This window comes from Fukomys damarensis, unplaced genomic scaffold, assembly GCF_012274545.1.
Source record: "Fukomys damarensis isolate Sample0158 unplaced genomic scaffold, DMR_v1.0_HiC HiC_scaffold_33, whole genome shotgun sequence".
Taxonomy (NCBI): Eukaryota; Metazoa; Chordata; class Mammalia; order Rodentia; family Bathyergidae; genus Fukomys; species Fukomys damarensis.
This window is the reverse complement of record NW_022900945.1, coordinates 24,693,040-24,707,630: the sequence shown is the minus strand read 5'-3', so window position 1 is coordinate 24,707,630 and position 14,591 is coordinate 24,693,040. Positions and strand designations below refer to the sequence as shown.

The following is a 14,591-nucleotide window of genomic DNA, read 5'->3' as shown; positions in this document are numbered from 1 at the left end:
AGATTTTATATATATATAAATACTTATTATATAAATACTTATGTCTCGTTTTCCAGGCTTTGTACATAATTTGTAATTTTTTTCTTAGTATGGTTATTGGGTAATGTTTGGATGATTTAACCTGATGAAACACTTAAGTTCATTTCCTTTTGTCTGGGTAGAAGGATCAGGACATTCAAACCTGACCAATAAATTTGCCAAGAAAACTATATATTATTTGGTACCTTCCATGGGGCCAAATGCTATTGCTGACAACTTTTCATTCATTCTTTTAATTCATTTGTTGATTTTCCCTATACATTTAATATAAGTATGTTTATATATTTTTATAACTTAAATCATTTTGGTTAAATTTAATTATTAAGTGAGTTACTTTTACTATGAGTACATTTATGGCTTTTTCCCTTTTTGTTTAGCACTTTACTAACTTTAGTCAGTAGTCATCAGTTATCTATTGTTGTATACAAATTATTCCAAAATGTAGTGGCTTAAAACAACAAGAAACATTTTTGTTTGGAGGACGCAATGTATTTCTTGTAGTTTCAGTGAGTTAAGAGCTTAGGAACAACTTAAGTGAAAATTTTGGCCTATGCTCTCATGAGAATGCATAAGATACTGGCAGCCTCTCTCAAAATATACAATCTAGTCATCTTGCCAGGGGATATAGGACCCATTTTATTTTTTTCTTTTTCATTAGTTTACAATACATATTAATGATGTCCATTTAGTAGAATTGGCTCATGCATATAACATATCTTGATCTATTTTCAAGGTGACTCACTCACCTTGACTGGAAAGTTAGTACCAGCTGGTTATTGAGAGGAGACCTCAGTACCTTTCCACATGGGCTTCTCTACAGGGTTGCTCGAGTTCATTCTTATGATACATGATTAGATACCCACAGAGTGAGCCATCTAAGAAACCTTGAAGAAGGAATGATATGTTTTATGACCTACCCTTATAATTTACATATTTATGCACTTCCTTACTACTCTTCTAGTTACATAGTCTAGTCCTGATTTAATAATTCAGCTTGTAGGAGAATGCAGAAGAATGTGAAGGATCCTGTGGGCTGTTTTGGAGACTGGCTACCACCAAAGAATTTATCTGAGTTTTAGTGTAAAGATATAAATCAGTGATAAGAATTAGCAAGTAATATTTTAGGAGAATGATTAGCTTTTTTGTTTTAATAAGCTATACTCTGTATATTTTAAAGAGAGTAAGTTTATGCTAGTCTTTCACATCACTAAAAATGGAAAAAGTTTGGGTTTTTTTGTTTTCTTTTCAGATTATTTAAAGTATGTGACAATATACATGAAAGTGCTTATCCTGATGACAGTGCAAACATGGATTCTCACATTGGCTCAGTGAAAATTTTCCAAACAGAAATGAACAAAGGGGAACTGTGGAACTGCAGCAATAATAAACAGAAACCTCAGTATTGTTCAAACATATTTAAAACTAATGATGCTTTTCCTGGTTCTGAATTTGGAGGAGATAAATTCAAAGTACCATCTTTTTCAGTTGCATCCCAGCCTCATGATATTCAAGGTAATTCCTTGATTTTTCACTTGATTCTATAAAAATATAAACTAATCTGTAATTCTTAGCATAAAGAATACAAAAATATAGTCAATTTGAGTAGCTTATCTCTAGTTTCTGCATTTTACTGCATTATTTAAAAGCTGTTTTTTAATAACTAGTAGTAATAAAAATTCAACTTTTATTTAATCAGTTTTTAATAAAAATGTTTTTAAAAATCCATATATGTATGTATGTAGATTTTTTGTTTCTTTTTTCCTTTTTTGGTATTGGGGATCAAACTCAGGTCCTTGTGCTTGCAAGGCAGGTGATGGAACCACTGAGCTAAATCCCCAGCCCAATTTTTTTTTCTTTTTTTTTAAGGAGTAACCAAAACTGGCTTAGGTTCCTTGAAAGCTGTCACAGAAATACGTATCCTTTAAATTATTTTAGTGTTTTTTATTAAGTTGATCATAATTTAATGACATTAGCAAAAAAATCTTTTAAAATAACTTTACATTCTTTTTTATAATACTTAAATTTTATTATTACATGTTTGCAATTCATGCAGTTTATGATCATCTTGGGGAAGTGGTTAAATCTTGTTTCTCTTTTTTTAATTCCTTTCCCCTACCCCCTCCTCAGGTTCCTCTATCCTCTTTTTTTGTACTTATTGATATTATGTGTCTTAGCTCATGTTAGTGTTTCCATTAACAGGATTTATTAGGTTCCTGTGTATGGCACATCCTTGTTCCTCTTATTTCCCTTTCCTCTATTCCTCACCCTTTGCCCTTGTTCCCTTGGACCACTTCCCTATTGCAAGAAGTCTATAGCCGTGTCCCTTTCTATCCATTCTTTTTCATTTTCTTTGTTTGTACTTTGCTGTATTCAAATAAGAGATACCATACAGCATTTAAGATTGTGTGTCTGATTTTTTTCACTCAATATTGTATTTTCCAGGTGCATCAGTGTTCCAACAATGTCTCAAATGTGTCATTCTTTATAGTCAAGCACTATTCCATTATATATAGATGCCACATTTTCTTGATACAGTCATCTGTTGATGAGTATATAGGCTAATTTCAAGATTTAGCTATTATAAATTGTGTTGCTATAAACATTAGTATGCATATATCGCTGTAGTATGATGACTTAAGCTTCTTGGGGGAGATACCTAGCAAAGGGGATATCTGGGTCATGTGGAATTTCTAATTTCAGTTCTTTGAGAAATCTCCATACTGATTTTCATAGTGATTTTATTAGTTTGCATTCCCACTGACAATGCTGGAGGGTTCCTTTTCACCATAGCCATGCCAGCACTTGTTATTGTTTGATTTCCTAATAATTGTCATTCTTTCCAGACTAAGGTGGAATTTTAGTGTTGTTTTAATTTGCATTTCTCTAATGGCCAGAGATGTGGAGAAATTTTTCATATATTTGGCAACCATTTGTATTTCTTCCTCTGTGAAGTGTTTGTTCATTTCTCTTGCCCATTTCTTGACTGGGTCTTTAATTTTAGGTGGTTTAGTATTTTTGAGTTCTTTGTGTAATCTAGGTATTAGTCCTCACTTTTACAATGTTTTATATTTATGTTTATGAAATCATATTAAATATTTTATTTCATTGCATTCCTTTGTACTCATTTTGTTTAATAGAGAAAGGTGAATCTTTTGGGTCATATAAAATATTTGTGCCTATGATAGTTTTCAAGTGTGGTCTACAGACTGGTGGCAGTTTATGAACTGTTTGTTACCAGTATGTGACAGGATAATAGAGATATTTTATTGGTATTAGGGGAGAACACTGGCCATATTTACTTATGGTCAGAATACAGGTAATTTCTTATATTTTGGGCAAGAAGAGCTATACTGTTTTTTGTTTTGTTTTGTTTTGTTTTTGAGACAGGGTCTCACTATGTAGTTGAGACTGACCTGGAACTCACTGTGTAGCCCAGGCTGGTCTCGAACTCACAGCGATCCCCCTGCCTCAGCCTCCCAAGTGCTGGGATTGCAGGCATGTGCCACCACACCCGGCTTAAGAAGAGCTATACTGAACAGATTCAGATCATGTCTTATGCCTTGGGTATGATCAGCCTTCTAGAGTTAAAATGAGTAGGGGAAATGAAAGGACATGGAATATTTTGTGAATTAGGGACATTTTTACACATCTTTTGTTTAATCCATTAAGGTTAATAGTACATTTTACATATACAATATGATGACATTAATCGTTGGGAATTTGAACCTTTACATGATATATCTTGGTTCTTATTTTTTCCCCATTCCCCTTCCCCCTCTTCAACCACTCCACCCCTCCCTATTTACAAAGACTTCATTTTGTTGCCATTTTTTCCTCTTCTCATATTTTTTCTTTCCCTTCTTTCCTTTCCTCTACCCCTCCCCACTTTCCCTTCCCCTTCTCTTTTGTACCTTTTCTTTCTATTTCACATCATCTGTTTTACATTTGGGTCTTCATTTACACTTTCACACCACAGAAACTATTTGGTATTTACACATGTGTCCTATTTATTTCATTTAAGAGTATGGCCTTTTGGTGGGAGTGTAAATTCGTGCAACCACTGTGGAAATCAGTATGGAGATACCTCAAAAAACTAGGATTAGAGGTCCCATTTGACTCAGCTATTGCCCTGCTGGGTATCTTCCCAAAAGAATTAAAAGTGATATATGTCCATGCATGTTTATAGTGACATGGTTTATAATAGTCAAAACTTGGACACAGCCCAATTCCCTGTCAATTGGTGACTGGATAAAAAAGATACAGTTTTTAAAAAAATAAAATGGTGTACTACTTAGCCATAAGGAAAGAGAAATTAGAAACATTTATAGCTAAGTGGATGCACAAGTCTAATTTTTTAAACCTTAAGTTTAGTTCACATGTCTGGGCACTTACTAGTGTAAATGTTTCAAGTGTATCTGTATTTTCTGGCAGTGACATCTTTACATATTTAATATCCTGTGCATGGGTTTCCTAGTACACTTTATTTTATTATCATTCACTATCTGCTTGTATGACTATTTTCTCATGATCTAGGAATTCTTTGAAGGCAAGGGCTGTTTTTATCTGTTTCCCAATACATCGAAAGCTAAGAAAGTTAGGAAGTTGTTCTAGTAAATGAACAGCAATGAGCAAAGGTGAGATTAAAAAATGTAGAATATATTTGGAAAGAGCAAACATTGAAGTTTGGCTGAAATTAAAGATGTTATGAAAGGAGTACTAGGGGATGATCTTGAATAAGTACCTTAGGATAATATCAATTAATGCTGTGAATAGAAGGATCAAGTTTTTAAAAAACTTGTCCCCTGGCTTTATTAAAGTATAATAGATAAAAACTGTACATTTTTGAAGTCTGCAATATGATGTTTTATTATTGTATATATTGTAAAAATGATTAACCAAGCTAATTAATATATATTACTATTATGTGTGGTGAGAAAGTGGAGGAAAAGGAACCCTTATACACTGTTGGTAGGAATATAAATTATTATAGTCACTATAGAAAACAGTATGGAAGTTCCTCAAGAAAACTAAAAATAGAACTATTATATGAACTAGTAATCTCACTCTTGGATATATATCCAAAGGAAATAAAGTCAGCATACAAAAGAAAAACCCACATGCCCATATTTATTGTGGTGCTATTCACAATAGCTAAAATATGGAATCAGTCTAGGTGCCTATGAACAGATGAATGGAGAAAGAAAATATGATTTATATACACGGTGGAATATCATTCAACTATAAAGAAGAATAAATTCCTGTCATATGAAGTAGATGGAACTAGAGGACAATGCGGTAAGCAAAATAAGCCAGACCCAGAAAGACAACTATTACAAGTTTTCTCTTATATGCAGAAGAAAAGACAACCAGAAGTAGAAAAGGTAGTAGTAGAGATGGGAAAAAAAAAGGAGTAGAGAGAAAGGATAGAAGGATAGCTGGACATAATGCATAATGTACGAATGTATGAAAATACAGTGAATCTTGTGATGTGCAAGATTAATATGTGGTAATTATATTTTTTAAAGATCTGCTCTCAGCATTTTTTATTGAATTTTTTGAGACAAGGTCTCACCCTGTTGGCTAGGCTGGTCTTGAGCCCCTGAGATCAAGTAATCCTCCTGCCTCAATCTCCCAAGTATCTAGGACTATAGGTACATGGCACTATCTCTGTTTTTTTTTAATTTTTTTATTAGTAGTACATGTTTGTAGTACATAATAATTACATTCCTAATGAGAAGTTGGTACGTGGTACATAATACATCTTAATTATTTTCTTATCCCCTTCCTGCCCCTCCCTCACCCTCTCTCCATTTCTTGTTCCCCTTCCCTTTTGCAAAAAATCTATCTTCCTGTTTCCTAATATCTACCTTTTGTTGTTTTTTATTTATAATTTGTGTTTCTAAGAGAAGAGAAATCATCAATATTTAAGCTTGTGTGTCTGATTTATTTCACTTGCCATTATGGTCTCAAAATGCATCCATTTTTCTACAAATATCTGAAGTTTATCTTTATGGCAGAGTAGTACACTGTGCATAAATATCACATTTTCTTTATCCATTTATCTGTTGATAGATAAATAGGCCACTTCAAAAATTTAGCTATTATTAAATGTGTGGCTGTAAATGTGGGTACACATTTGTCACTGTCTTTAACTCTTTAGGGATATATCTAGAAGGGCAATACCTGGGTTGAATAAAATTTTTAGTTTTAATTTTTGAGAAATCTTCATACTGATTTCTATAATGGTTTACATTCCCACCAACAATGTAAGAGTTCCTTTATCGGCAACATTTATTATTTGATTTCTTATGATGGCCATTTTTCTTGGTGTAAGATGGAATCACAGCATTGCTTTAATTTGCATTTTTCTAAGTCCAGAGATGTTGAACATTTTAAATGTATTTATTGGTTGTTTATACCTCTTCTGAGAAATGTCTATTCATTTCACTCACCCATTTTTTAAATTGTATATTTTATTTTGGGGAAACTAATTTTTTTTTGATTCTTTACATCTTTCCTAAGGGATGGCCGGCAAACAATTTTTCCCATTCTATAGGTTGTCTCTTTATACTTTTCGTTCTTTCCTTTGCTGTGCAGAAGCTTTTTTATTTGATACGATCCCATTTGTTGATTCTTGATGTCCTTTCTTCCTCTCTCCCCACCTCCCTCCATCCCCCCTCCTCTCTCTTTCCTTTCTTTTTTTCCGATACCAGGGATCAAACTCAATACCCTGCACTTGCCAGGCAGGCGTGGTGCCACTGAGTTACATCCCCAGCCCTTTTGATGTTATTTCTCCTGCAATTGGGGTTCTGTTCAGAAAGTCCTTGCCTATGCCTATATCTTCAACAGTTTTATCTATTTTATCTTACAGCAGATTGCTTCTGTATTAACATTTTGATATTTGATCCATTTTTTATTTTAATTTAGTACATGGTGAGATATATGGGTCTAAATTTAGTCTTCTGTATGTAGATAGCCAGTTTTCCCAGTATTTATTAAACAGACTACCTTTCCTCCATTATATGTTCTTGGCCCCTTTGTCAAAGATCAAACAGCTAAAGGTGCCTGGGGTTGTTTCCACATCCTCTATTCTGTTTTATTAATCAACATGTCTGATTTTGTGCTAGTACCATGTCATATTTTTTAGCAGTCAAGTTACCTCATCAAAACTATGCTTTAATTATATGGAATTAGAGACTGGTTGCTGGGGAATACTCTAGGATCTGCAGTTTTGGTTTCACTGGCAAAACAGAAAGTAAATTCTAGATATTGAGCAGTCAAGCTAGGAAAATCTAGGTTAGACTAACTAATCCTAGGTATTTTGGTGATCATTTGAGATAATTCTTTTTTTAAAAAAAAAATGGCAGCAAAGTTTTAGTATAGGAAGAGAAACAGGCTCTGCAGAGGGAGTCTGGGCCAAGTAAAAGTAGCAAAAAAAGTAGACCTTATAATATGAGGCCTTATAATAGACCTTATAATGTGAGAGAACACATGGTGATAATGTGAGAAAACCCATTTGAGATAATTCTGAAGTACTATATGGTTATAACATACTTGCCGGAAAAACTCCTGAAAAGTGCATTCAATTCAGATACCTGAATTTAATTACACTGGGAGGAGGAGATAATAGGGGTTATAAAGGATGATCCAAGAACTTCCACATAGGCAGTCTCTGATGCTTTTGTTTAGCATGTTTTTGTCTCAGCCCTGCTATACTTCCTTCTCTGGTTATCTAAATAGGATGGAAACAGGAACTATATTAGCAGTAAGCAGTTAATGATTGTTTATCTGTATGACAGTGAGTTCTTTTTATCTTTTACCAGAAGGCTTTTTGTATTATGGCACTACATTTTGAAGAAATTTTAAGATTTTCATGCTTTATGAGTAGAACTGAAGTGGTTCTATTTGTTGTTTAGATATCAGTGTTAGTCAAGACCACTGTCTCTACTAATGTTCACTATTTATTGTTCCAAAATTTTAGTTGCCATCAGACTCACTGAACTGCTATTCTTTATTGTGCACAGCAAAAGACTGAAAGCTAGTCATGATAATTTAAGAATTTTTAGGTTACTTAAATACAATATATTTGCTGATTCTTTTTTACTATTTTCCTGTGTTTGAATTCTCAGAACAATAGAAATTTTGTCAGATTGATACTGCCACAGGACTCTTGTCATTTTCAGTTCTGCAGACATTTTTTCCTATTATAACATGTAATTACAGTGACACTGCTGAGAGTTTGTTGAACGAAAGGAAGCATTTGATTTCAAGTGTTGATAGTGATGATAAATGATGTTTGTATTGAATTTTATTATGAGCTAGAAAACTGATTCTGCAGCTACTCTGAATCAAAGATTCATTTTTGTGAATATAAATTGATGTAGAACTATCTAATGAGAAAAAAACCAGCATGATAGCCTACTTCTGGGCTTGTTACAAATAAATATTTTATAGGAAAAGACATATCTTGAAGGAAAAATGAGATTCCCTCAAGGACTGATGGATTACAAACTCAAAGCTTCATTTTTATGTTAGCACAAATATTCTGACATGCTACACAACTGAAATATGAAGAGTTATAAATTAACTGCTTGATTTATTAAGCATAAACATATATTAACTGAGTGCTTAGTACAGTGTATGTGCTAGGCATTGTTCTGGGTATTTAGGATATGTCAGTTAAGAAAACAGTGACTCCTTACCCTTGGGGAGTTAACATTCTTGAGATGATGATGGGGAACAGGATAGATCTGTAGCAGTATATAAATAAGTCATAGAGTATTTTATTTTTGTTGGGTCCTTTTTTTTTTTTTTTTGACAGATTCTCATTATATAGCTCAGGCTGGATTCAAACAATAATCCTCCTGTCTCAGCCTCCCAAGTGTTGGGATTACATGCATGGCTATCATATAGTATGCTAGAAGGTAATGAGCATTATGGAAAAAGAAAAAATACAGAGCAAAGTAAAAGATTAATTCTGGACTACTGGTATTGAAAGTTCAGGATATAGAATTAAATATAATAAGGTAGGTTTTTATAAGAAGATCAAATGATTAGCGCGAAAGAGCCAAGAAAATTTGCAAGGAAGATGGTATAATCTAAGCAGGAACCTTTCCTGGCAGACACATGGCTGATGTTTTTGAAGAATAGCAGAGTCCAGTATAGCTACAGGAGAGGAGTTTGTGGGGAAGAATAGTAGGACATGAAGTCAGAAATATAAAGGTAGGTTGAGCCAGGGATTTAGCTCAGTGGTTCTGCTACCTACCTTGCAAGCGCCAGGACCACAGTTCAATCTCCTGTACCAAAAAAAAAAAAAAAAAAAAAAAGGTACAGTGGGGTGGGCAGTGGCCATGGCGAGACAAGATCATTTTAGAATTGTATTTGCATACTCTAAGAGAAAGAGATAGTTGAGCAGAGAAACTATATAATTTTACTTAGATTTTTGAAGGATCACTACAAACCATGAGTTATTATCTTCATAAAAATATAGTGCTTAAAAACTTTTCAGATATATTATTGTCTGTCTTATATCTTTTAATAGATTATAAAGCCTAAATAGTAGGAACTCATTTTTTCTCTTTTTCAGCTTTCTAATCTAGTAAAACATTTACATATACAATAGTACCGTTAATTAAATGTAGTTGACTGATTATGACTAAGAATAAGAAGAGTACCATAAAATATCTCTCAAGCTGGCAATAGATTCTTACCTTGGAAAGAGAATGCTTTACCTTTATAGCTATTATGTTTGTTTTAACTTTTTTTTACAGTAGTTTAAAATTCTTCCTCTTGAGCAAGTATGCTTATAATTACAATTAAAGCCAACAGCCAACAAACAAAACCCAGGGGCTTCAGGGTTACAGGACTAGAAACACACATCAATTAATGAAGTACAATTATAATTATTAGTTCAGTTAAATCTGAAACCTTAAAGAAGAGATATAAATCAAGTGGCTTAGTCAAGGTAAATAGAAAAAGCAGTACTTTGGAAAAGACAAACTAGAAGCATAGTTCTGATAGACTTGCCTCTATACTTGAATGTCTTCCAACATACTTAACTTTCAAGTTATAACTCTTATATAATCTGTTTCTGCATAGGGACTTTGCAAGTTCTCTGGATATGAAATATGAGTGAGTTTGCAATAATTTTTGTTAATTCCCTTTTTAAGAAATGAAAATAGCAAAAATGTTAAATGTTCATCATTAAATGTTAAAACCTTTTAGTCAATATCAATTTAACTGAATTTTTAATTAAAAATAACCAGTTTTTTAAATTTTCAAGTATTTGACTCCTTAATAATATTCTAAGCGGCAAAATTTAGAAGTATTTTCAAAGAATTTCCATATTTCAACTATATACAGTCCAAAGCCTTTGATGATGTAAGTACCTTACCATAAATAGTACTTATCTTCCTCTTCTCAGTAGGTTGTGTGCTCTCTAAGGAGAGGGACTAGATAACATCTTTGTACCTCCAGGGCCACATTCAATGACATTATAGGAGCTCAGAAAGTGTTTTTTAAATTAATACATGAGATTTCCATAGGTGGATTGGTTATATTTATTAGATTTATAAGAATTTCTCTAGAAGATAAAGGAATGATTTTATTCTAGGTCTAGCATATCTCTTTGATAAATAAAACAGCATGATAAAATATTAATAGTGTTTTTTAAGGGTAAAGGGTCTGGACAATGTTACAATTTTAATAATTGCAGAAGTAAAAAAATGTTTGAACTATCCACTCCTCCGAGTCTTCCTAAGGCATGTTTTCTAACAAGTTGAGAATTTGTGTGAAAAATTCTACACTTTATATAATTGATTCAATTTTATTTTTAGCTTCTTTACACAGATAGGAATTTTGTGATTTGTGCTCCAACTGGTTCTGGGAAAACTGTAGTGTTTGAACTAGCAATAACAAGATTGTTAATGGAAGTACCATTGCCATGGTTGAATATTAAAATTGTTTACAGTAAGTATATGTTTTAAAAATAATGATTAAGTGTAACACCAATGACCATTAAAAAAGGAAGAAATTCCGTTTGGGCTATAGGCATCACTATTTTTCATACATTTTGAAAAATTAATTTTACTTTATTCATTTATTTGTTTTCAGTTTTGGGGATTGAACCCAGGACCTCACATGCTAGGCAAGTTCTGTACCACTGAGTTACACTCTCAGTCCTAGTAAATTCCCCCCTTTCCCTTCTTTTTTGGGAGCAGGGGGTTCCTGGAGATTAAACCAAGGGCCTTCATAGTTGAGCTACCTCCCCAGCCCTTTTGTAGTTTTTATTTTGAGTCAGGTTTTCCCTAAGTCACTGAGTTACCTGGTCTAGGCTCTAACTTGTGACTTTCCTGCCTGAGCACCTAGTATGCTGGGATTACAGGTGTGTACCACTGCACCCAACTTTGTTTTTTGGTGGTCTTGGATATTCTAGGCTAGCAGTCTGCTGCTGAGCAATACCCCCAGCACTGTGTATATTTTTAATAGATACACCATGATTGGTTGATGTTACATTAAATTGAAAACACATTTTCCCAGAGTTATAAATAGTTAACATCTGATTTATGGATTTAAACTTTATATGCTTGTTTTTAAGAACAGTTAAAATCACATATTTTGTAATTCTAGATGTTTATAGAAACTTCTGCTCCCCTTTTTTAGGTGTATATATATATATATATTTTTTTTTTATTTCCTCAAGGTAATGTATGCATATGACTTGAAAAATAAATATTATTAAGGGGCTTATAATGAAAGTAATGATCTTCTGCCCTGTCTCCACTTAGTTATACTTCTCTTATCCATCACTTCTATTTCTATTTTTAGTTCCTTTTGGTGATTTGCTTTATATCTTTAAATAAGAAGCTTATATTGCTTTTAATTAATATTAGGGTGTACCTGGATGTATATTTTATTCTAACTTTATTAACCAAAGTTTGTGAAAATGTTTTAACTGCACTCATGTTCAAAATAAATATACTATTGCAGTGGCACCAATAAAAGCCCTCTGTAGTCAACGTTTTGATGACTGGAAAGAGAAATTTGGACCACTAGGATTGAATTGTAAAGAACTCACTGGAGATACAGTCATGGATGACTTATTTGAGATTCAGCATGCTCATATTATTATGACAACTCCAGTAGGTGATATTTGTACTTTGTTTTTCCTTAATTTATTAAGAATGTCTCTATCTTCATTGAGAAAAAGTTAAAATATAAGTTGAAGCTTAAATTCGCAATATAAACAAACACAAAAAGTAATAATATTCAGGGTACAAAAAGAATGCCTAGAAATAACTAAGCAAAAGAAAAATGACCAAACAAGAAAAATTAAGAAAGAATATTCAACTTACCATTGTGGATAATTTATAAATATATTTATGGCTTATATTCCTTTGCTCAAGTACTATGTATTATAGAGGAAGTACTTTGTTGGAACTTAATTATGTAATTAGATTATGATTTTAAGTATTTTGTAATAAAACTTAACTGAAGGCTTATTTTTAAACACCTATAAGATTGTCAAAATCCTTTAATTTTTAATCTTTAAATTTCTTTAAGGACACTTTTACAATATCAACTAAAATATTGATCAAATGTTTAAAATTTTACTGATGTCTTAAATAGTGTTTGTTTTAATTTCTTATGAAATTAAACTGTGTTTATTTTCTGCAGGAAAAATGGGACAGCATGACTAGGAAATGGAGAGACAACTCGTTAGTCCAACTAGTTCGACTAATTCTCATTGATGAGGTAGTGAACATATTATTCATTTCTAGGGATGAACATAAAAAAGATTAACATAGATAAAATTAAGATATTTTCAGCCAGGTGTGGTGGTGCATGCCTGTAGTCCTACTACTCAGGAGGACACTGAAGCAGGTGAATTTCTGTGAGTTCAAGCCCAGCCTGAACTACATAACAAGACCCTGTCTCAAAAAACGAACAAATAAAGAAAATTTCAATCAAATAATGTTTAATTCCCTAAATTGGAAAATGCTCATTTTCTCAAGAATAACTGTTAGGTGGGCTGGGAATTTAGCTCAGTGCTTCTGCTGCTTGCCTTGCCAGCACAAAGTCCTAAATTTGATCCTCAGTACCAAAAAAAGAAAAAAGAAATTTTGGGCCAGGGATTTAGCTCAGTGGTTCCACTGCCTGCTTTGCCTGCTTCGCAAGCAAGGTCCCAAGTTTGATCTCCGGTACCACAAACAAACAAACAAACAAACAAACAAACAAATAAATAAATGTTAGTATTATTTATATTTTAATTGAGTAAATAGATTTAATAGATTTTAGTTTTATAGCTAATCTTTGTTGATTTTTTTGCTTAGGTACATGTTGTAAAAGATGAAAATCGTGGACCAACACTTGAAGTTGTAGTCAGCAGGATGAAAACTGTACGCTCTTTATCTCCTCCTTTGGAAAATATGAGTACTAGTGTTCCAGTGAGATTTGTAGCAGTGTCTGCAACAATTCCAAATGCTGAGGATGTAAGTTAGAATTTTATTCTATCAAGTTTTTTATGGCTTGTGAAATGTTTAGTTCTTTTAACTTTAGAGAAAAATAAAGGATTTTCCTTCCAATTACCTAATAAATTTATAGGAAAGTATGTTATAGAAATTTTGGCTTAATCTCATAGGTATTACAATATTAAGGTCATGAAATTTCATTGATCATGTTTAATAAAACATTTTTGGTGGAAATCTATTATTTGCTAGTATCTAAAAATCATAGTCTCATGGGTTTCAGACACTTTGTTATAATGACTAATATATGGTGGTCATTAGCTAACTCTAATTGCACAGCAAAGTATGATGGAGTATAAAAATAATTGCTGAGATGATTACCATCTTATCTCCAATTCTTTGTGTCTGACATTATAGTAAGCACTAATAATTGATGCAAAAGTGAGAACATGTGGACTCTGTCCTTTAGGAGGATATCATGGTTAATGGGTACATAGACATGTAAAGAGATAATTATATGTAATATTATATTTCCATAATTAATATATAAATTAAGTTTTTCTTTGATTTTTAGGCAAGCCTCTTGAAAAAGAGTATATTCTATATACTTCTCAACTTACTATAGTGTTTTTGGAAATTATTTTACAAATAGCTGTTACATTGTCTGTTTCAGTGGAAGATTTTATCTTTAAATTGGCTGTCACTGGTTCTTAAAGTGACTTAATATTCATGAGTAATATATGGAATTTATAGTATAGAAAAACAATACAACTGAAACCCAGGGTTTGCCCTTAGAGATGTTTGCTGTGTATCAGTTTTCCATTGCTATAACAAAATACCTGATGCAGGGTAATTTTTTTTAAAAGAAGTTTATTTAGGTTCACGCTTTTGGAGGTTGGAAGTCTAAGAGTGGATAGCCTCATCTCTTAGTCTCATGAAGCACCTACTGGCTACCTTATCACATGATGGAAAGACTTTGGCAGGAGTGCGTGTGAGAGCAAGAGATCATATGGCAGTCCAGACAGATTCAAAAGCCAGCCTCACTTTTTTTTTTTTTTTTTTTTTTTTTTTTTTTTTTGGGGTTTT

General features: G+C 32.7%; 1 protein-coding gene across 10 annotated transcripts in view; it reads left to right on the top strand.

Moving 5' to 3' along the window:
* Hfm1 (helicase for meiosis 1) overlaps positions 1-14,591 on the top strand; it is a 97,759-nt gene that overhangs the window by 11,464 nt on the left and 71,704 nt on the right. For all 10 annotated transcript variants that reach the window (XM_010614656.3, XM_010614654.2, XM_019206137.2 and 7 more), the window contains 7 exons: positions 1,289-1,551; positions 1,906-1,953; positions 10,349-10,419; positions 10,875-11,007; positions 12,028-12,179; positions 12,715-12,792; positions 13,371-13,529. In XM_010614656.3, the coding sequence (XP_010612958.1) occupies positions 1,289-1,551; positions 1,906-1,953; positions 10,349-10,419; positions 10,875-11,007; positions 12,028-12,179; positions 12,715-12,792; positions 13,371-13,529 (904 nt within the window). The remainder of the gene's footprint in view (positions 1-1,288; positions 1,552-1,905; positions 1,954-10,348; positions 10,420-10,874; positions 11,008-12,027; positions 12,180-12,714; positions 12,793-13,370; positions 13,530-14,591) is intronic.